Raw genomic sequence first — 15,805 nt, forward strand, 5'->3', positions numbered from 1 at the left:
TTCTTTTTCAAGCCACTATGAAGTCATACTATGGATTTTTATTCTTTAATATCCAGGTACCCTGCAAAACAGAAAGTCTTCTACTTTCTAGTGAGAATACATTTGTACACTTGAAGACAAAGCTAACTGACAAGTACATTTTCAACATAATAGCAACTTGCCTTAAGTCAATAATTCCTTCATATTGATGAAGAAGTACGAGSTAAAAGTTAAATAATTTGCTAGAATAATACATTGTGACTTATAATATGGGAAAAATGGCTCGATCCACTGGGCGGTTTGTCCATAAAACATACGCACATATAATATACATGCATTAATATAGGTGAGCACAAGACTATTTTTCTAAGAAATATTTGATTAGAGAACAAAGTAAAAGCTCAAACAGTATTTGTTTTGCAAGATATTTGATCTATTAGTTCTACTCAAACTATTTAAGGATCTGTCTGTGAGTAATAAGTAACCAAAGCTAAAWTTTTGCTGCTTTTATTGGTGAAAATTCACAGGAAAGTAATTAATACTTGACATTCCTCCTTTTATGCAAGTCTATAAACTTCCATTGATCGCACTTTGCATTTAGGGCTCATAAAGTTTTACCCAAAATGCGTAGCAATTGTTTAGGGCGTTTGCTTTTTTTTTTTGTTTTTGAAGAAGTAATCCAGGTCTTAGCCATATTAATAATTTAATCTAAAATCTGAATACCATAGAAAGATAATACTTTACTGAGAAACTCAGAATACCCCAAACCTTTGCTCGTCTTCTAGCCTCTGGTGGAAGATATAAGTATTGCAAGWGGTTAGTGCCAATTCTTGTTTTATTCAAGAGCTCATTTTTCCTTTGCAGATGATTAATGTATTATTCATAAATGCAGCAATTTAACAATACTGTTGGCATGGACATTATCACTTAATGTGACCAGACCAATATCACTTAATTTAGCTCTGACTACTAAAATAAGTATATTTTCATAAGAAAATCTTGTCAAATTCGACAGATAAATTTATAATTAATTTATAGTTGTTATAATTTGTAGGTTTCTATGTAAAGATATATGACTTAATATCTCAAGTAGTAGGTTTTTTGTTTAATCAGATGTGTTTCAAGGGTTATCATATCTGTTTTATTTATTTATTTTGTGTTCACATATTTAATACAACAAAATAAATCAGACAAGGATTTACAAAATTAAACGTAATTTATTCGGAATGTTACAATTATGGCTATTTTAAATATAATTAAATGGGTTAACATTGATATATTTAGATAATATGATTAAATATAAGTTAATTTAGAATAAAATACACTAAAATAAATACATTTTTATTCAAATTTGAACTCATTACCATTGTAAATAGTTAATAAATAATATAATGAAAATCATTTAATTTATAGACTTAGGGAAAAGGACGTTGTAGGGGCAGTTAGACCTACTTCCATGATGATCACTGATGCGTCCCGTAGATTAACACATTCTCCCTGGTTTCGCTTCCCTCCGTGAAACGAACCGGAGCGTCTCCTTCAACCAGGCCCCGCCCATCTTATCTAGCGCGTCTAAATCATGCGCTCTGATTGGACAAGCTCGCGTCAATCAAGGTGTTCAAAACAGGTTTGGTTGCGGCGTCGGTTGTTGATGTCGCTGTCAAAAGTCAGGCTGTCCGCCGCACTGAGAGCAGCTAGCAGGTAAGCTCGCTGGTTTTAGACCAGTTTAATGCGATTAGCAGCAACTGACAACTAAATATCCGAATTGTCTTTACACTGCGATTATTAAGGAATTTTAAATCAGAAACGTGGAGGACAGAAGTGTGGTTTCTAGACATTTTTCTACAAAGCGTAGCGCTGGCATGCGCTCGTTATATGATAACAGACTCAGGAAATACGTGAACATCATTGGTGGAGCTGTTTGTTCAACATCCAGACAATGAGCAGCGGTATTTGTATTTGGTCTTCATAGAAAAATGAAGGTCATAGACCCAGGCGGCGTTGTTAACAGCTAAAATCAGCCTTACTGGTTAAACCACCAAACGCAACATTGGAAATCAATTGTGTTTGTACAGGTAGAGCGCTTCTATTCTTAGAAAGGGTGTAACTGTACAGCAAAAGTAGCATCATAATGAAAGTATCTGCTGGAAAAAAAAACAAAAAAAAACTTGTTGCTCCACTTAAATGGTGACAGTGGACTAAATCAATCATTCATGCTGACAGGAATCCGACAGGCGTTCCTGGAGACCACAGAGCTGCTCTAGTAAACACAGGAATGTGGGTTTAACACACATTGTATGTCAGAGATCATAGATATACTCTGATTAATCGTGCTCCTTGTTTTTAGGTAGCGATGCAGTTCCTGGGCCGGCTGCTGGACACCGTCTCCTCCGTGTCGACCCTCTTCACCAACCCTTACCGGGTCAGAGACGTCCAACTGTCTGATTATGGAGGAGGAGGCAAAGTTCGACTGAAGGAGGATGGACGCATGGTCCTGTACAAAAACACACAGTGCCAGTCATGGGACTGTGTGCTCCTGTCCCCTGAAACGCCCACTGTGGCCCTGAGGTCAGTATAGATCGCTGCTGTAGAAAGTTAAAGTCCTCATTTTTCTCAACAGTGGTGGTTTGTTTGTTTTTTTATTTATTTTTGGTTACCTTTGACCACCATTGTTAAACATGTCTTTAGTTTTCTCTGTCATGTACTAAAACCTGAAAAACAGGTCATGGACATTTTAAGATGACCTCAGCTGCTTCAAAACCCGTAGAGCAAGTTAACGAATATTCTTGTCCAATGTATATTTTCCTAGAGATACTCGTGGAATTTATTGTGTGTTTTTCTGAATTTTTATAAAGCTACTCCTAAAACGTGAACTGTCTGAGTTTTAAAACGCCTAATATTGTGATATGGAATTATATACAAAACATCCATGAAGTGGTTTGCTAAAATATTCCCATGCAAACACAATGTTATAAACATAATGTTACAAACACAATGTTACAAACACAAATCTCATCTCAAAATGGTATCTTATGTTGAGTATTATACATAATCACAATACAATACTTTGACCTTTTTGAATTCTGCACCTCAAATTAAAACAAAACTAAAACTACTACTATAACTAATCAAAGCTAAACTAAAACAAAACAATAGTAACAACTAGCAAACACACCAAAACTATTACAACTCTGTTTTTCTGTCCCTTTTTCTTGTATACCCCTAAATATATTTTTATATTTTTATTTGCTAATTATGTTAAGTCATGCATTATTTTACTTCCCATTTACAGTCACACACTCTGTTATGTTGGTCTATCGCATCAAATCCCATCAAAATAAATAAAAATAAGACGTGAAAATATTCAAAAGCTGCATTTAACCGAGAAAAGAAAAGGTGTTTCTGTCATTCACAGAAATCAGACTGGTTAGATTCACCACATTACTAGAGGGCAAAGTTCCGTTTCTCCTTTCACTTCTTGGCTCACCGCTGTGCCGTCCGCAGGCTGTTTCAGGTGGGGTCAGAGGAGGATGCCATGAACTGGTTCCCCCAGTTCGCCCTCAAGCTGCGACCTTTCTACGAGAGTCTGACCCTGAAGGCCGACACGGTGCAGACCATCGTGGACTGCATCCGCAGCCATCCTGACTGGAGCTCTGCTCACATCGCCGTGGAGACGGGCATGAGAGAGTGCCTCAAACACAACTACGTTCAGAGGTAGCTAACCGAGCACAAAACTGTGAAAATGGCAAAGTAATCAAATGTTATTTGATGCCACAATTTACAGATGTACTCTTCCAAACAGGTTCAGTATACCCAGAAATGCTAAAGATTTGTAAGCTTCCTTCTTTCCAAAGGTAACAGAAGTAATAAACAGTCAGCAAGGGCCACTCCAGCTAACAGGCATTCGATGCCAATAAGGATTTAAAACGCCTTGAAAATGTCAAAATCAATGACGAGGTATTGTAAAAGCTTGAAGCCCATTAGCCTCTAATGCATTCACAACACTGCTACTTTCTTCGACTAACTCCTAAATGCCTGTTTTATGCATCATAAAAAAACAATGTAAATTTTCTGTTTGTACTTTTGGAAACTTTCTGTTTAGTTTCCCAAAATTCAAACTAGCAGACTGACAAAGATTCTCGGCATGTTCAAAGCTCTGGTCGTCGGTCTGTGCAGTACGCCGTTAAAACACAAGCCAGCCATGAACCTAAAAGCTCAGCCAGCCGTTGTTTCTCTGCGGATGCAATTGGAACCTCCTGGGAGCCTGTTCTTAACAGCCAGCGTAGCTGTTTAGTAAGTCATTCTCCAATGTTGTGCTTGAAAATGTCAAACCTCCTACAATTTCTGCTCTCAGCCAGATCAACGCGCGGGACACTTCGGGCCAGACGCCTCTGCACCTGGCGTGCGATCGGGGCGACCTGGCGTGCGTGAAGGAGCTGCTGGACGAGAGCCAGGCCCGCACCGACATCAGGGACCAGAAAGGAGAAACCCCCATGCACTACGCCTCCAAGCAGGACTCTCCCGTCATCATCCAGGTGAGACCTGAACGACGCCCAGGTCAAAGGGCGCTTACAGCCCGAAGTGGGGGGGGTTGCGCTGATGAGTGATGATTTTTGGTTTTGCTCAGCTATTAAATGTGTTTCAGGAGCAAATGCTGAAAAACATCCTGAGGGAGACTCAGAAAAATATTTAAATACAGTTCTTATTTCTTCCGATAAATTAGCTCTTGAAGAGAAATCAGAATTGGCTTAAATCTGCATCAATGGGTCAACAGTTTAGAAAAACTGAAAATCGGGTTGGGTCTGGCTCTGGCTCCGATATCACAAAAAATAATAATTAAAGAATTCTTTACAACCTATAAATAAGCAATATTCTTTTTTTTTTTTTAAACGTAACTTTCTTGTCCAGGCTCTGTGCTCACGGCTGTGCTCAGGGGTGAACGAGCTCAACAGCAACGGAGAGACGCCGCTCCACGTGGCCTGCCGTCTGGGCCGGGTGGAGTCCGTCAAAGCCCTGCTGGAGGGGGGGGCCAAGTGCGACACCAGGGGCAGCACAGGAAACCCCATCCACACCGCCATGAAATACAGCGAGAAGGGGTGAGTTTACAAGCAGCTATGAAAAGAACAAGCTGGAGCTGCCTGTTTTTTAGTTTTTTTCCTCCTTGCGCTACAAGAAGCTACATTGTCTCCAGGAAGGAAGTGGCTCTGTTTGTTGTTCCTCTGACCTGCAGACTAAATAAGTCAGTGGAAATCAGTGGTAATGATTCGTTTTGTGCTTTGCAGTAATTGTGTATGAAAAATCATTATAAAACAGCCTTACATACACATGAAACGGTGTTTCAGCTAAAATGAAACTTTGACAAACCTGCTAAAGGTTTGTCAGCGAAGATGCCACAAGCATCAGAAATGATAAATGATTCAGTTTATCTAATGTGAGGTTGTCTCTGCGTTGTGCTTGTTTGTCAGCTGCGTGGAGGAGATCCTCAAAGCGGATCCGTCCCAGCTGCAGGCCGAAGACTGCGTGTACGGAGGGACGCCCCTGCACTGGGCCAAAACCGCCGAGGTACACACTTCTGCACGCTCTCTAACTGTTAACGTTATTAATTACAATGAGCTCCATAATTTACATTCTGATGGTTAATATTGTTTGAAAGGGCAGCTTTGTTTACCGAGACTCAGTGTGGTTCAGCTGTGTGTTCATTTCTGTTTAATGTTTTTGGTTGTCATGTTTTATTTTAGATATTTAAAATAACTTCAAGATTCCATGTTAAATATTCGTAATGAAATTAATGTTTATTAGCAGGGATGCACCGATTAAGATACCGATATCTGAGGTTCAGTATCGGCCAGTACCGATCTGATACAGAAAAACTGAGCTAAAACTTGAAACGTTGCTTTTTTTTTAAGCACAGACATAAATGTACTGAATTACAAATGTATTTGATAACTCTGCACCAGAAAAGCACACTAAAATACACCAGTAGCTTCATGGTGCATTTAAGAGCAAACATGTAAAAACAACACAACTTTAATTTTCTCACTGGTGCAGTTATGATCAGGCACATTGTCACAGATGCCCCATCTAGAATTTTATTCAATATCAGGACTGTTACAGATATTAATAGTGGATTGGTGCGTTTCTATTCATTTGTCTATGAGAGGGCGAACATGCATTATTATGGCATTACTAATACATCACTTGGAAATGATGTCGAAACGACAATATTATTGTGTATCGCAATAATTACAGGGCCAATTTATCGTCCAGCGAAACGTGTTATTGTGACAGGCCTGTTAGATGACCTGAGCTGATGGCAGGAAGCTACGTTGTTGATTCATTTAAAGCTTTAAATGAACCAACTTCCACATTAAACTTTGAAACTTTAAACTAAACTTAAAATGAAGAAGGAAGGTTGTCCGTTTTGCTTCCTCTCTGCCAGATGTGCCGCCTGCTGCTGGACCGCGGCTGTGAGATAAACTACCTCAGTAAGACCGGCGAGAGCGCCCTCCACGTTCTGACCAAGAAGGGCCGCTTTGAGGCCGCCATGGTGCTGCTGACCCACGGGGCCAACGCCAACCTGAAGGGGCAGGACGGAAACACGGCCCTGCACCTCGCTATGAAGGTGAGGAGATGTCTCATGGACATTTGTAGAGTTTATTGAAATGAATAAATAAATCTTTTAAGTGATGGCGATCTATAATGGCAAAATGATTTTCACAGTGATTTATTATTAAAATTCTTCATATTTAACGTTTTGTTGTCGTTTACTGCATCAGAACTCTAGTTTATTTCTAAAACTATTTTAATTTTTGTCTCTGTTCTGACTAGATGGACCACATGGAGCTGATTAAAGGTTTGATCGTGTTTGGCGCCGATGTTGAGATCCACAACGACCTGGGAGAAACACCGGGGCTGATCGCAGCTCGCACCAGCAAAGGTGGGAGAGATCGAATGTTAAACCCCGACCGCTCCTAGAACGGTTTGCTAAAAAAAAATCTAATAAAGTAAGTTATTATTTCTAAACTAAAACTTAAAAAAGCATGTGTTGCAGTGTAAATAACAGAGATGTGCATGTTTACAAGTGAAAAGGTCCAGGAAAGGCTACGTTAAAATTCTGTATTTTAAAGTGTAATTTTTGTATTTATTAATTAATCTTTAGAGGAATAAAAAGAGTAATTTTTTCCCACAGTTTCATGTAAAACTAACCCTCAGTTTTGTGTTGACAGTCAGTGTGATACTTCAAAGACTTCATGATGTGATGAGCTACTTAAAAATTAGAGCTTTTAAGTTGCTCATCACATTATTTTTAATCCATGACGCCTTGGTCTGGTCAGAAATTTCAGTTAATTGGACTATTGTTAAATTATTAATTTTTATTTTTTTTTATAAAAACACTCAAAATAAATTGATCTGATAATCCTAAAAAATACACAGAAATCACTATTTTACTCTGAGTTCCTTCGTTTCTCAGTGTGAAAAAAATCTGGTTTGAAGAACCATTTCTGTGGACAGCCAGTGTGTGGAAATTAACTTGCTTATATTTCAAAATAGAACAATTGTAGAGCAGATTCTGTGTAAACATGTCTATGCAAAATACTGAAAAGACATTAAGGACATTAAGGACATTTGAACTGTTAAAATACCAACAGATATAATGCCAAAAGTTGAAATGCTTACCGAAAGGTTACATCTCTTAGATGATCCACAAATTATTATTATTATTATTATTATTAGTAGTAGTAGTAGTAGTAGTAGTAGTATATATTTTTTCAGAGCGGATCTGTTGTTGACATAAAGAAGTTTCCAGTAAAATCTGATTTTGTTCTGAGAGGAAAATGATGCTTAATTGAGTTTCCTGTGTTTATTGATTTTTTTTTTTTCTGTCGGTTTTTTGAAGATGCATGACGATTGCTAACCGTCTGCACATCTCTCTGCTTACTCTCCTCCCTCCTCTCTGTCTGTTACATATCTCTCTCCCTTCTCTCCATCTCTCTCTCTGTCTGTCTGTCTGTCTGTCTGTCCTGTGTTCGTGGCATGCCTGCATGCCCGCCATGTCGGCTTGTGTTTTGTACTAACCTGAAAGGTCCTAATAGAAGGATCCTGCTGGACATGCTGTGTAGTGTAGGAGTCCAGCGCTGCCTTCCTCGCTCCCCCAGCAGCCCTCCTCCTCTTCCTCCTCCTCCAGTCTCAAACAAGACCAAGCCTCGAGCCATAGGTAACTCCAGGAGCTTGAGAAGACCCGTTTGTGGGGGAAACTCTGAAACTTATTTTCATTTCACATCGAGGTCATAAATGTTCACAAAGGGCCCGTTGTGGCAGAAAATATTGATAAAACCTATCAAAAAATTGCAAAAATATGAACAAGTAGCTAACTCTGTATTCATGAGTGCTTGTTAAAATGAAATTATATTGAACATCGTTTTACGTTGATGTAATTTGGCAGTACACAGATAAAACCTGCTTTGATTTGGATGGTAAAACAGTATTTTAGCATAGAGTTGTTAACTTGAAGGTTGTGTTTATGTGGCCCTTTAGATCAGAGGGCCACATGAAAAGCTACGGCGGTCCGGCTTTGGCCCTCAGGCCTTGAGTTTGACACGTGGATTATATAGATCTGTTACATACAGCTGGATCTCTGAAAGCCTTTTTTTCTGTTAGTTATGAGAATTTTCCACTTACAACTAATGAAATTGTTTTTTAACATTAGAATATTACAACAGAAAAATAAAAAAATATTACTAAAAAGTAAATTTGGGCTAAGTGAAACTCATATTTACCACAATTCTTAAAGGTTATTTTCAAGTGGTACCTTTAATCTGACAAATGAGCCTCTTACTATTCCACTTTATCGAATATGACTGTATTTACATTAAGGCACTGCTCGCAATTTTTTGAGCGCTCTGAAATTATTTAAACTCATTTATTTCCAGTACAAATGCAGCATCAAGATGGATAATTTGCTATTTTAAAGTGATTCTAAATATATACTTGATGCTTCTTTTTGAATGGCTTCATAGCTTTCAGAAATCCCAGTCTCCTCTTCGCTTCTTTACCATTTTGACAGCGCGTATTTATCAGGTTTTCTCACTGTTTTACAGGGTTTGAGGACATCATGTACGTCGGGGCGGCAATAGGAGCTATTGGCAAATCTGAAGTTGATGGACAAGTGATGGAGAAAAAGAAGTAAGTGTGTGAAATATTTGTTGAGAGCGGAAATGTATTTAATTTTCTTAATTCTGGATGATCGGCTAATACTTGCATGAGAAACCGATCATATCCACCTCTGAATATTGGCTACTGAGTCCTTTGTTCTGTTTTGAGTAACTTTTAAAGAAAAATCAGCAGAAGTCAGAACCAGCAGGTCAAATCTTTTCAACATCAGTGTTTAGTCAGAAAACTGCAATCTGTGCATCTATTACTCTGTTACTTTGTTCTAATTTGTGTTGATCTGCTATTTGAGGTTATAAGCTGATGAAATGTGCAAAATTTAAAGGAGTATGAGTGGGAACAGTTTTCTAAGTTTACACAATACATTTCCTTCTGTTCTTCTATCTATAATGTTATTGCGTCTTGTCATTTATCTAATTTATTTGTAATTTTCTTTAATGGTTAACAGTATTTAATCCAAATCTGACTGCAGGATAGACAGACTGCTGTGTCTGGACGGTGGTGGTATCAAAGGCCTGGTTCTGATCCAGATGCTGATCGCCCTGGAGAAGGAGGCGGGTCGGCCGACCAGGGAGCTCTTTGACTGGGTCGCTGGGACGAGCACCGGAGGCATCCTGGCTTTAGCAATAATCCACGGTGTGTTTTCGCTTTTCTAACTTGTGTGTGTGTGTGTGCCAGCAGAGCTAAAGGGTTGTGTCCTCTGTGTGAAGGTAAGTCCATGGAGTACCTGCGCTGCCTGTACTTCAGAATGAAGGAGCAGGTGTTCAGAGGGTCCAGGCCGTACGAATCCGCGCCGCTGGAGGACTTCCTGAAGAAAGAGTTTGGAGAGAACACAAAGATGACGGACATCAGATTCCCAAGGTTTACATCACATTGTGTCATTAAAAGGAACATTTCAAAACAAGTACTAGAAATAATAAAAAGTTGTTGTAAAGCAACAAGTGATAAAATGCTTAAATTCACCAGAATAGCTATTACAGACATGATAAATGTGTTGGTACTTCCTCCATCTTAAATAACACATAAATATCCCAGAAAGAAGTTCAAGTTCACAAATTAATGATATCACTTTTTCTGAATTAACACAAATCAGATTTTGTTTTATTAATTCAGATGAATTTTTTATTTAAAAAAAACAAAAAAACTGATTTTAATCCCATAAATTTTAGTGATAGTCAGCATGCATTATGGGAAATTTGAGTTTGTCTTTTTACTTTCGTCATTAGCGGTATCCATGGAGATGACTATGACTTAACATGTGACAGATCTGTCACTGTCAGATCCTAAAACTTAAATATGTTTTGATGGTTTTCTTTTATGTTTCCATAATTTGCATGATCAGCAGACAGGTTGATCCAAACTACGACACCAAACTACCCACAGCAAGTTTGCTCTCTTTAATAAGGCTGAATGCCTCAAAGGATTCTGTGATGCTAACTATAGTTAGTATTAACATAACAGTCATTAAATAAAAAGAATCCAAATTAATATCAGTAAATTTGTTCATACTTTATTTGTAAAACAAACAACAAATTATCTCAGCATAATTTTGCTCGCTTACTTGGTCATGCACTAAAAGTACAAAGGGAAATTCAATCATTATAAGGAATATTGCTCAACTCAGTTCTTAGAGATCTGTTCTCATAATTGAATAAATCATCTTCTCCTCTACCAGCATCTTAGCCGTCYTTTCTCCATTTCTCCATTTTCCGTTTTCTGTCCGTCCATCCAGGGTCATGGTGACCAGCGTTCTGGCCGACAGACATCCAGGTGAGCTCCATATCTTCAGGAACTATGACCCTCCGTCTGTCCGCAGAGAGCCCTCCTACACCACCACCGCCACCTTCAAGCCTCTCACCGTCCCACAAGGTACCCACCGGACATTATATGTAGCTTACCGCACTCATTTTATATATGTGGACCTTTAGCACCACTAGATGGCGACAAAGTCAGCAGTTCTCCCACATATTCTTTTTTTTCCCCCCATGTCATTTTTCTAAATGAATGAAGAAATGCAGTTGTGCTGTTTGAGTGGCAGCCATGTTGTTGTTGCAGGGTGGGAGGATGAGGATGTGTTGATAGTAGGATACACAGATGAGCCGCCCAGAAAGCGTAGGAAGGTGACAGATGAAGGTGTGTAGGACAAAGTCGAGTCATGAAATCGTTCAAAACGAAAAGACTAAAATATCTTGAAATGTTCCTCATTTCGGTCTTAATATTAGATTAGGCATCTCTTTTTTTTCATATCTGTAAATTAAAGTGGTGTTACTAACATGACGTCTGTGAAGAAGTTTATATTCTTAAACATGCAGGAAGCTGAAGCTGCTTTTAATGAAGTGGCTTAAATGAAACTGCTGCCATCAGGTTGTTCAAGCCGTCCTATAAAATGGTGATATGTATCTGGAAAATGTACAATACCACCCCTTTAAGTATTTTGAGATAAATCTAATGAAGAATGAGCATAATCTTAAGAGATTTAACAGTTTTGCTTTGTCTTATTTTTTGTAGTAGATCAGACTTCTGAATTTATTTTGGAAAAAGTAACTCAAACACCATAAACCCACTGAACTCACTCACGTTCTTTGTCAGATTGGGATTAATTCATGTGAATTAAAAACAAATAAAAAAGAAATATTGTAAAATAGCATGGAAGAAAAACGTTATGGTAAGACCTCAAAATCACAGCAGAAACCTAAATGAATCTTGCTTTAGTCGTGTGCTGGCCCTTTCTGAGCTCATCTGTTTTCCCAGAGCAAACCTTAAACCTAAAAGCATCAAACGTCTTTGCCTTGACATAATCTGTGTCTTTACGTCAGAACAACTCGTATGGAGAGCCGCCCGCTCCAGCGGCGCCGCACCCACCTACTTCCGACCAATGGGCCGCTTCCTGGATGGAGGGCTGTTGGCCAATAACCCGACGCTAGATGCCATGGCAGAAATCCATCAGTTCAACAAGTCATTAAAAACTGAGGTAGCAGATTTGCATGCTTTGCGTTGTTGACTCATCCGTAAAGCTGCACTGAGCTGTTCTACAGATCTGTTTTTTTTTTTTCTTTCTCAGGGTCGTGAAGCAAACGTCAAGAAACTGGGCATAGTTGTTTCTCTTGGAACAGGTGGGTCAAACGGAAAACTACAGCTGATGTGACTGAAAGAGCAGCTTGTGAAAGTTTAAGTCATTTACATCCGTCATACACAACTGCAAATGCAGTTTTAAATGCAAAATATTTGGTTTAGTTATCTGCCTTTGTGTGCACCTAGTGTGGGGTCTAATTGTCATGTCGTATGCTCAGAGACTTATTACCTGCAAATACATTTCTATGAAATACAACTTGCTTTCAGTTCCGTTTTCACACGAACAACAGTCAGGGGTTTTGTGGTTTCTGGGTGAACTCACTGGCGATGTCGTATCTGTCCAGGCAAACCTCCACAGGAAGTGGTGACCTCCGTGGACGTTTTCCGACCCTCCAACCCCCTGGAGCTGGCCAAGACGTTCGTAGGCGCCAAGGAGCTGGGCAAAATGTTGGTGGACTGTGTGAGTGGACCACTCTTATCTTATGCCGAGCTGTAGACATTTCTCATCTTATATCTTTGCTCCTGATTCATAACCAAAGCGTTCTGCACCGTCTGGTTTGTCTTAAATTCAAAACCTGCCTGGATGCCCAGTGTACAGACTCTGATGGCTGCGCCGTGGACCGGGCCAGAGCCTGGTGTGAGATGATCGACACCATCTACCACAGGTCAGCTGATCGTCAACATGCCACTTTCTTTGCTATATCCTGATTTTGCAGCTTTCTGACACTTCCCCATTTTTTCAACTAAATCACATCTCTTTTTCTCAAAACCCCGGTTGGACATTTTTGCAACTTTTCACGTGTACAACAGCTGAATAAAATGGATAATTAACCTTCTGAGGATGCAGTGAACTTCTACAGAATCCAACAAATGACCAAATATTTGACTAGTGTCTAACGAAGATAAATGGTAAAGGTCCTGTATTTTCTTGCTCCACAATCAACTGAATGGTTGTGACACTGAATGAAGAGTTGAAAACATCCCATCAGTAACACGGTCCTGATCCTCTGGGGATTCAGCTGCCGGTAACCTGCAGCGACTACGAACTAGCCGCTAGCGAATTTGGCATAATTCAAAGAAACAATTAAATATTTTGTTCAGCAGATAATAAATCATGTTGAAAATGGTGAACAACTGTTTGGCTTTAAAGCACTGAAGGGATTTTTTAGGTGAATCCATAGATTGGCACATTCCTCTGGTTCCGCAATCAGCAGCAGGTTCTGAAAGCACGCAGCGCCCAAAACCTCAACTCTTTGAAGTTAAAGCACTAAGCCATTCGATATGGGCTGCTGGTGGCTTTGTGTCTTTGCTAAGGCTCATTAACAATTTTTTTCATCTCATGTACTCAACTAAATTTTACTTGATTAAAAGATGATTGTCAAATACTTGTTAAATTAGGAAATAGGATACAGAATTAGAGCTAGTCTGCTGTGGTGTCGTGTAGGTGAACCGAGTCTGATGAGAAAATGTCCAAAAAAGACTTTAGAAACTTCAGAGATGACCAAGTTGAAAAAAGTGTCCTATAAATATCTCTTGTGCAAACTTCCTTTAGGTTTGCAGTATCAGTATGAGTTGATTTGTACAAGTGACCAGAATTAATTGAGCATATGACAGGAAGAAACGTTTCTTTTTTAACAGTCTGATTTTAGGGAAAATGCCTAAGTTAAACATTGTTGCATCTAAAAATTTGATTGCTCCTGATACTTAAAGGTATTATACTTTTAAACTAGTTTGCCAAGTACTGCAGTAATTAATGAATTTGTATGTTTCGTTGTGCAGACTGAGCCCCCAGCTGTCTCAGGAGGTGATGCTGGACGAAGTGAGCGACGAGGTTCTGGTGAACATGCTGTGGGAAACGCAGATGTATCTGTTTGAGAAACGGGAAGTGCTCCAATCCCTGGCGAAAACGCTGCTGTGAGACTGACGGGAGAAAGAGACGACGGAGAGGGACCACAGATAGAAACCTATGAATATTTAACAAGCTACAAGAACAACCACTGTTCTAAGGGAACCAACGATTCTTGGTGCTTCCTGAAGGGTCTGTGCAAGAACAAACCACTGAAACGTTCGACTGAAATAAGTGTGAAAAGAAGTTTTAAACCTGACAGAAATCTGACACTGAAAGTAACTTGGCATGAATCTATGAAGAGGAGAGACGAGTAGCACTGACCTTATAACTGACCGTGTTTTCTTTCTTTACCAGGTTCACAGTTTTTATATAAACTACTAAGAGTTTACATAAAAACTTCTCCGGTTTTTATATAAACCGGAGAAAAACTTCCCCAGTATAAAAACTTTCCACAGATATAAAAACACGTATCTCTATTGTAAGTGTTTTTACCTCTTACAATGGAGGAAGTGGTTAAAAACAGAATCGGACACAGAAACCGTCAGCGGCTGCTGCCGCTTCCTTCTCTTGAAGACAAACGGTTCAAGCGACGTTTTCATTTACCCTCACATATCAAAACACTCATATTTACAAAACCACTGGAGTTACAGAGGTTTTGTTTCTGTGTCGGCGTTGTCTAAACTAACCACCTGAAACCGCTGAAGGTTATTTTCATTACCCATGTAGGGCAGCTGTGAAGACTCACCAGCTCTGCCTTACATGTCCGTAATGTTTTCTTTCCACATATCATCCTTTGTATTCATTTATAGGTAATTAATATTGTTGTATTATTTAGATGCACTCCTACACTCCTTAATGCCTATTTCCAAGTGTTTTGTCTCCATAATGTGAACTGGAAACTTTTGCAGAGACTTAAATGTAACAGATCATGTGACCTGCTGCTACTTGCAAACATAACAAAGGCAAATAATGATTTTGTATTGTTTTTTTTTTTCTATCACATATTGAGGTGTTTACTTATGGTAATAAATTTTATTACTACTGGCATAAGATATGTTTCTGTTTTGTTGTTACAGTTTATTGCAATTTTTGATCCCAACAGACTGTCGGTTCTTGAAAGAACACACGCATATACACACACACACACACACACACACAGAAAACAAAAAATCAACTTAGAAAAACGTGGTCAGTGCAACCACATATTAAATAAATTAATTGGACAAAGACTAATGTTTTAACATCTTTATTACTCTTGGCTATGATGATTTTTTTGACTAACAGCTAATTAAAAACAACATTTTGGATTACATCAGACTAATAAAAAATAAACTCTTTAAAAACATGTGGGTTTTATAAAAAACTTCCTAAAGGTTATTTTTATAAATGTACTTTTAATCTGACAAATGACTCCTCACAATGTGTATTGTAATTCATTGAATATGAATGTAAATTATGTATCTAAAAGCAAATGTCAGCGCAGCACAACCAGAATAAATGGAGAAGGAATTTAAGAGTTCCAGTATTTAACCCAACTAATTACATCGAGACATGATCAAAATCCCCTAGTTCAGGGTTGCTAATGTTGCAAAGATTATTTTAAATAATAATGAAATATGCTAAAAAATGAATTCCTTTTTAAATCTAATTTATAAAATTACTTTACACTTTCCCTCCTAAAACAATACACGTTTCTGAACAAAAAGATCTGAAACTCATATTTTCAATAACTTTACC

At 38.6% G+C, this 15,805-nt stretch overlaps 1 protein-coding gene across 3 annotated transcripts; it reads left to right on the forward strand.

Annotated features, from left to right (window-relative positions):
- The first annotated feature begins 1,577 nt into the window (after window positions 1-1,577).
- pla2g6 (phospholipase A2, group VI (cytosolic, calcium-independent)) lies at window positions 1,578-15,115 on the forward strand. 3 transcript variants are annotated; one of them, XM_008428700.2, is made up of 19 exons: window positions 1,663-1,680; window positions 2,203-2,256; window positions 2,327-2,547; window positions 3,484-3,693; window positions 4,334-4,514; window positions 4,888-5,075; window positions 5,445-5,541; window positions 6,419-6,601; window positions 6,808-6,916; window positions 8,063-8,194; window positions 9,078-9,162; window positions 9,620-9,783; window positions 9,858-10,008; window positions 10,880-11,016; window positions 11,964-12,118; window positions 12,209-12,260; window positions 12,564-12,679; window positions 12,811-12,884; window positions 13,999-15,115. In XM_008428700.2, the coding sequence occupies exons 3-19, from the start codon at window positions 2,333-2,335 to the stop codon at window positions 14,135-14,137; spliced, it is 2,388 nt and encodes a 795-aa protein (XP_008426922.1). In that variant the 5' UTR covers window positions 1,663-1,680; window positions 2,203-2,256; window positions 2,327-2,332; the 3' UTR covers window positions 14,138-15,115. The 3 variants fall into 3 exon arrangements, with proteins under 3 accessions (XP_008426842.1, XP_008427002.1, XP_008426922.1); XM_008428620.2 differs by lacking the exon at window positions 2,203-2,256 and having other exon boundaries at window positions 1,578-1,680; XM_008428780.2 differs by lacking the exons at window positions 2,203-2,256; window positions 8,063-8,194 and having other exon boundaries at window positions 1,578-1,680.
- Window positions 15,116-15,805: the final 690 nt, after the last annotated feature.

Source organism: Poecilia reticulata, linkage group LG1, assembly GCF_000633615.1.
Source record: "Poecilia reticulata strain Guanapo linkage group LG1, Guppy_female_1.0+MT, whole genome shotgun sequence".
Lineage (NCBI taxonomy): Eukaryota > Metazoa > Chordata > Actinopteri > Cyprinodontiformes > Poeciliidae > Poecilia > Poecilia reticulata.

Excerpts from the sequence above, each read along its gene's own strand:
- pla2g6 (XM_008428620.2), top strand. The coding sequence starts at position 2,333 with ATGCAGTTCCTGGGCCGGCTGCTGGACACCGTCTCCTCCGTGTCGACC. Across the intron at positions 5,542-6,418 it reads ACTGGGCCAAAACCGCCGAG|ATGTGCCGCCTGCTGCTGGA; the intron begins GTACACACTTCT and ends CCTCTCTGCCAG. Across the intron at positions 12,261-12,563 it reads AGTTGTTTCTCTTGGAACAG|GCAAACCTCCACAGGAAGTG; the intron begins GTGGGTCAAACG and ends GTATCTGTCCAG.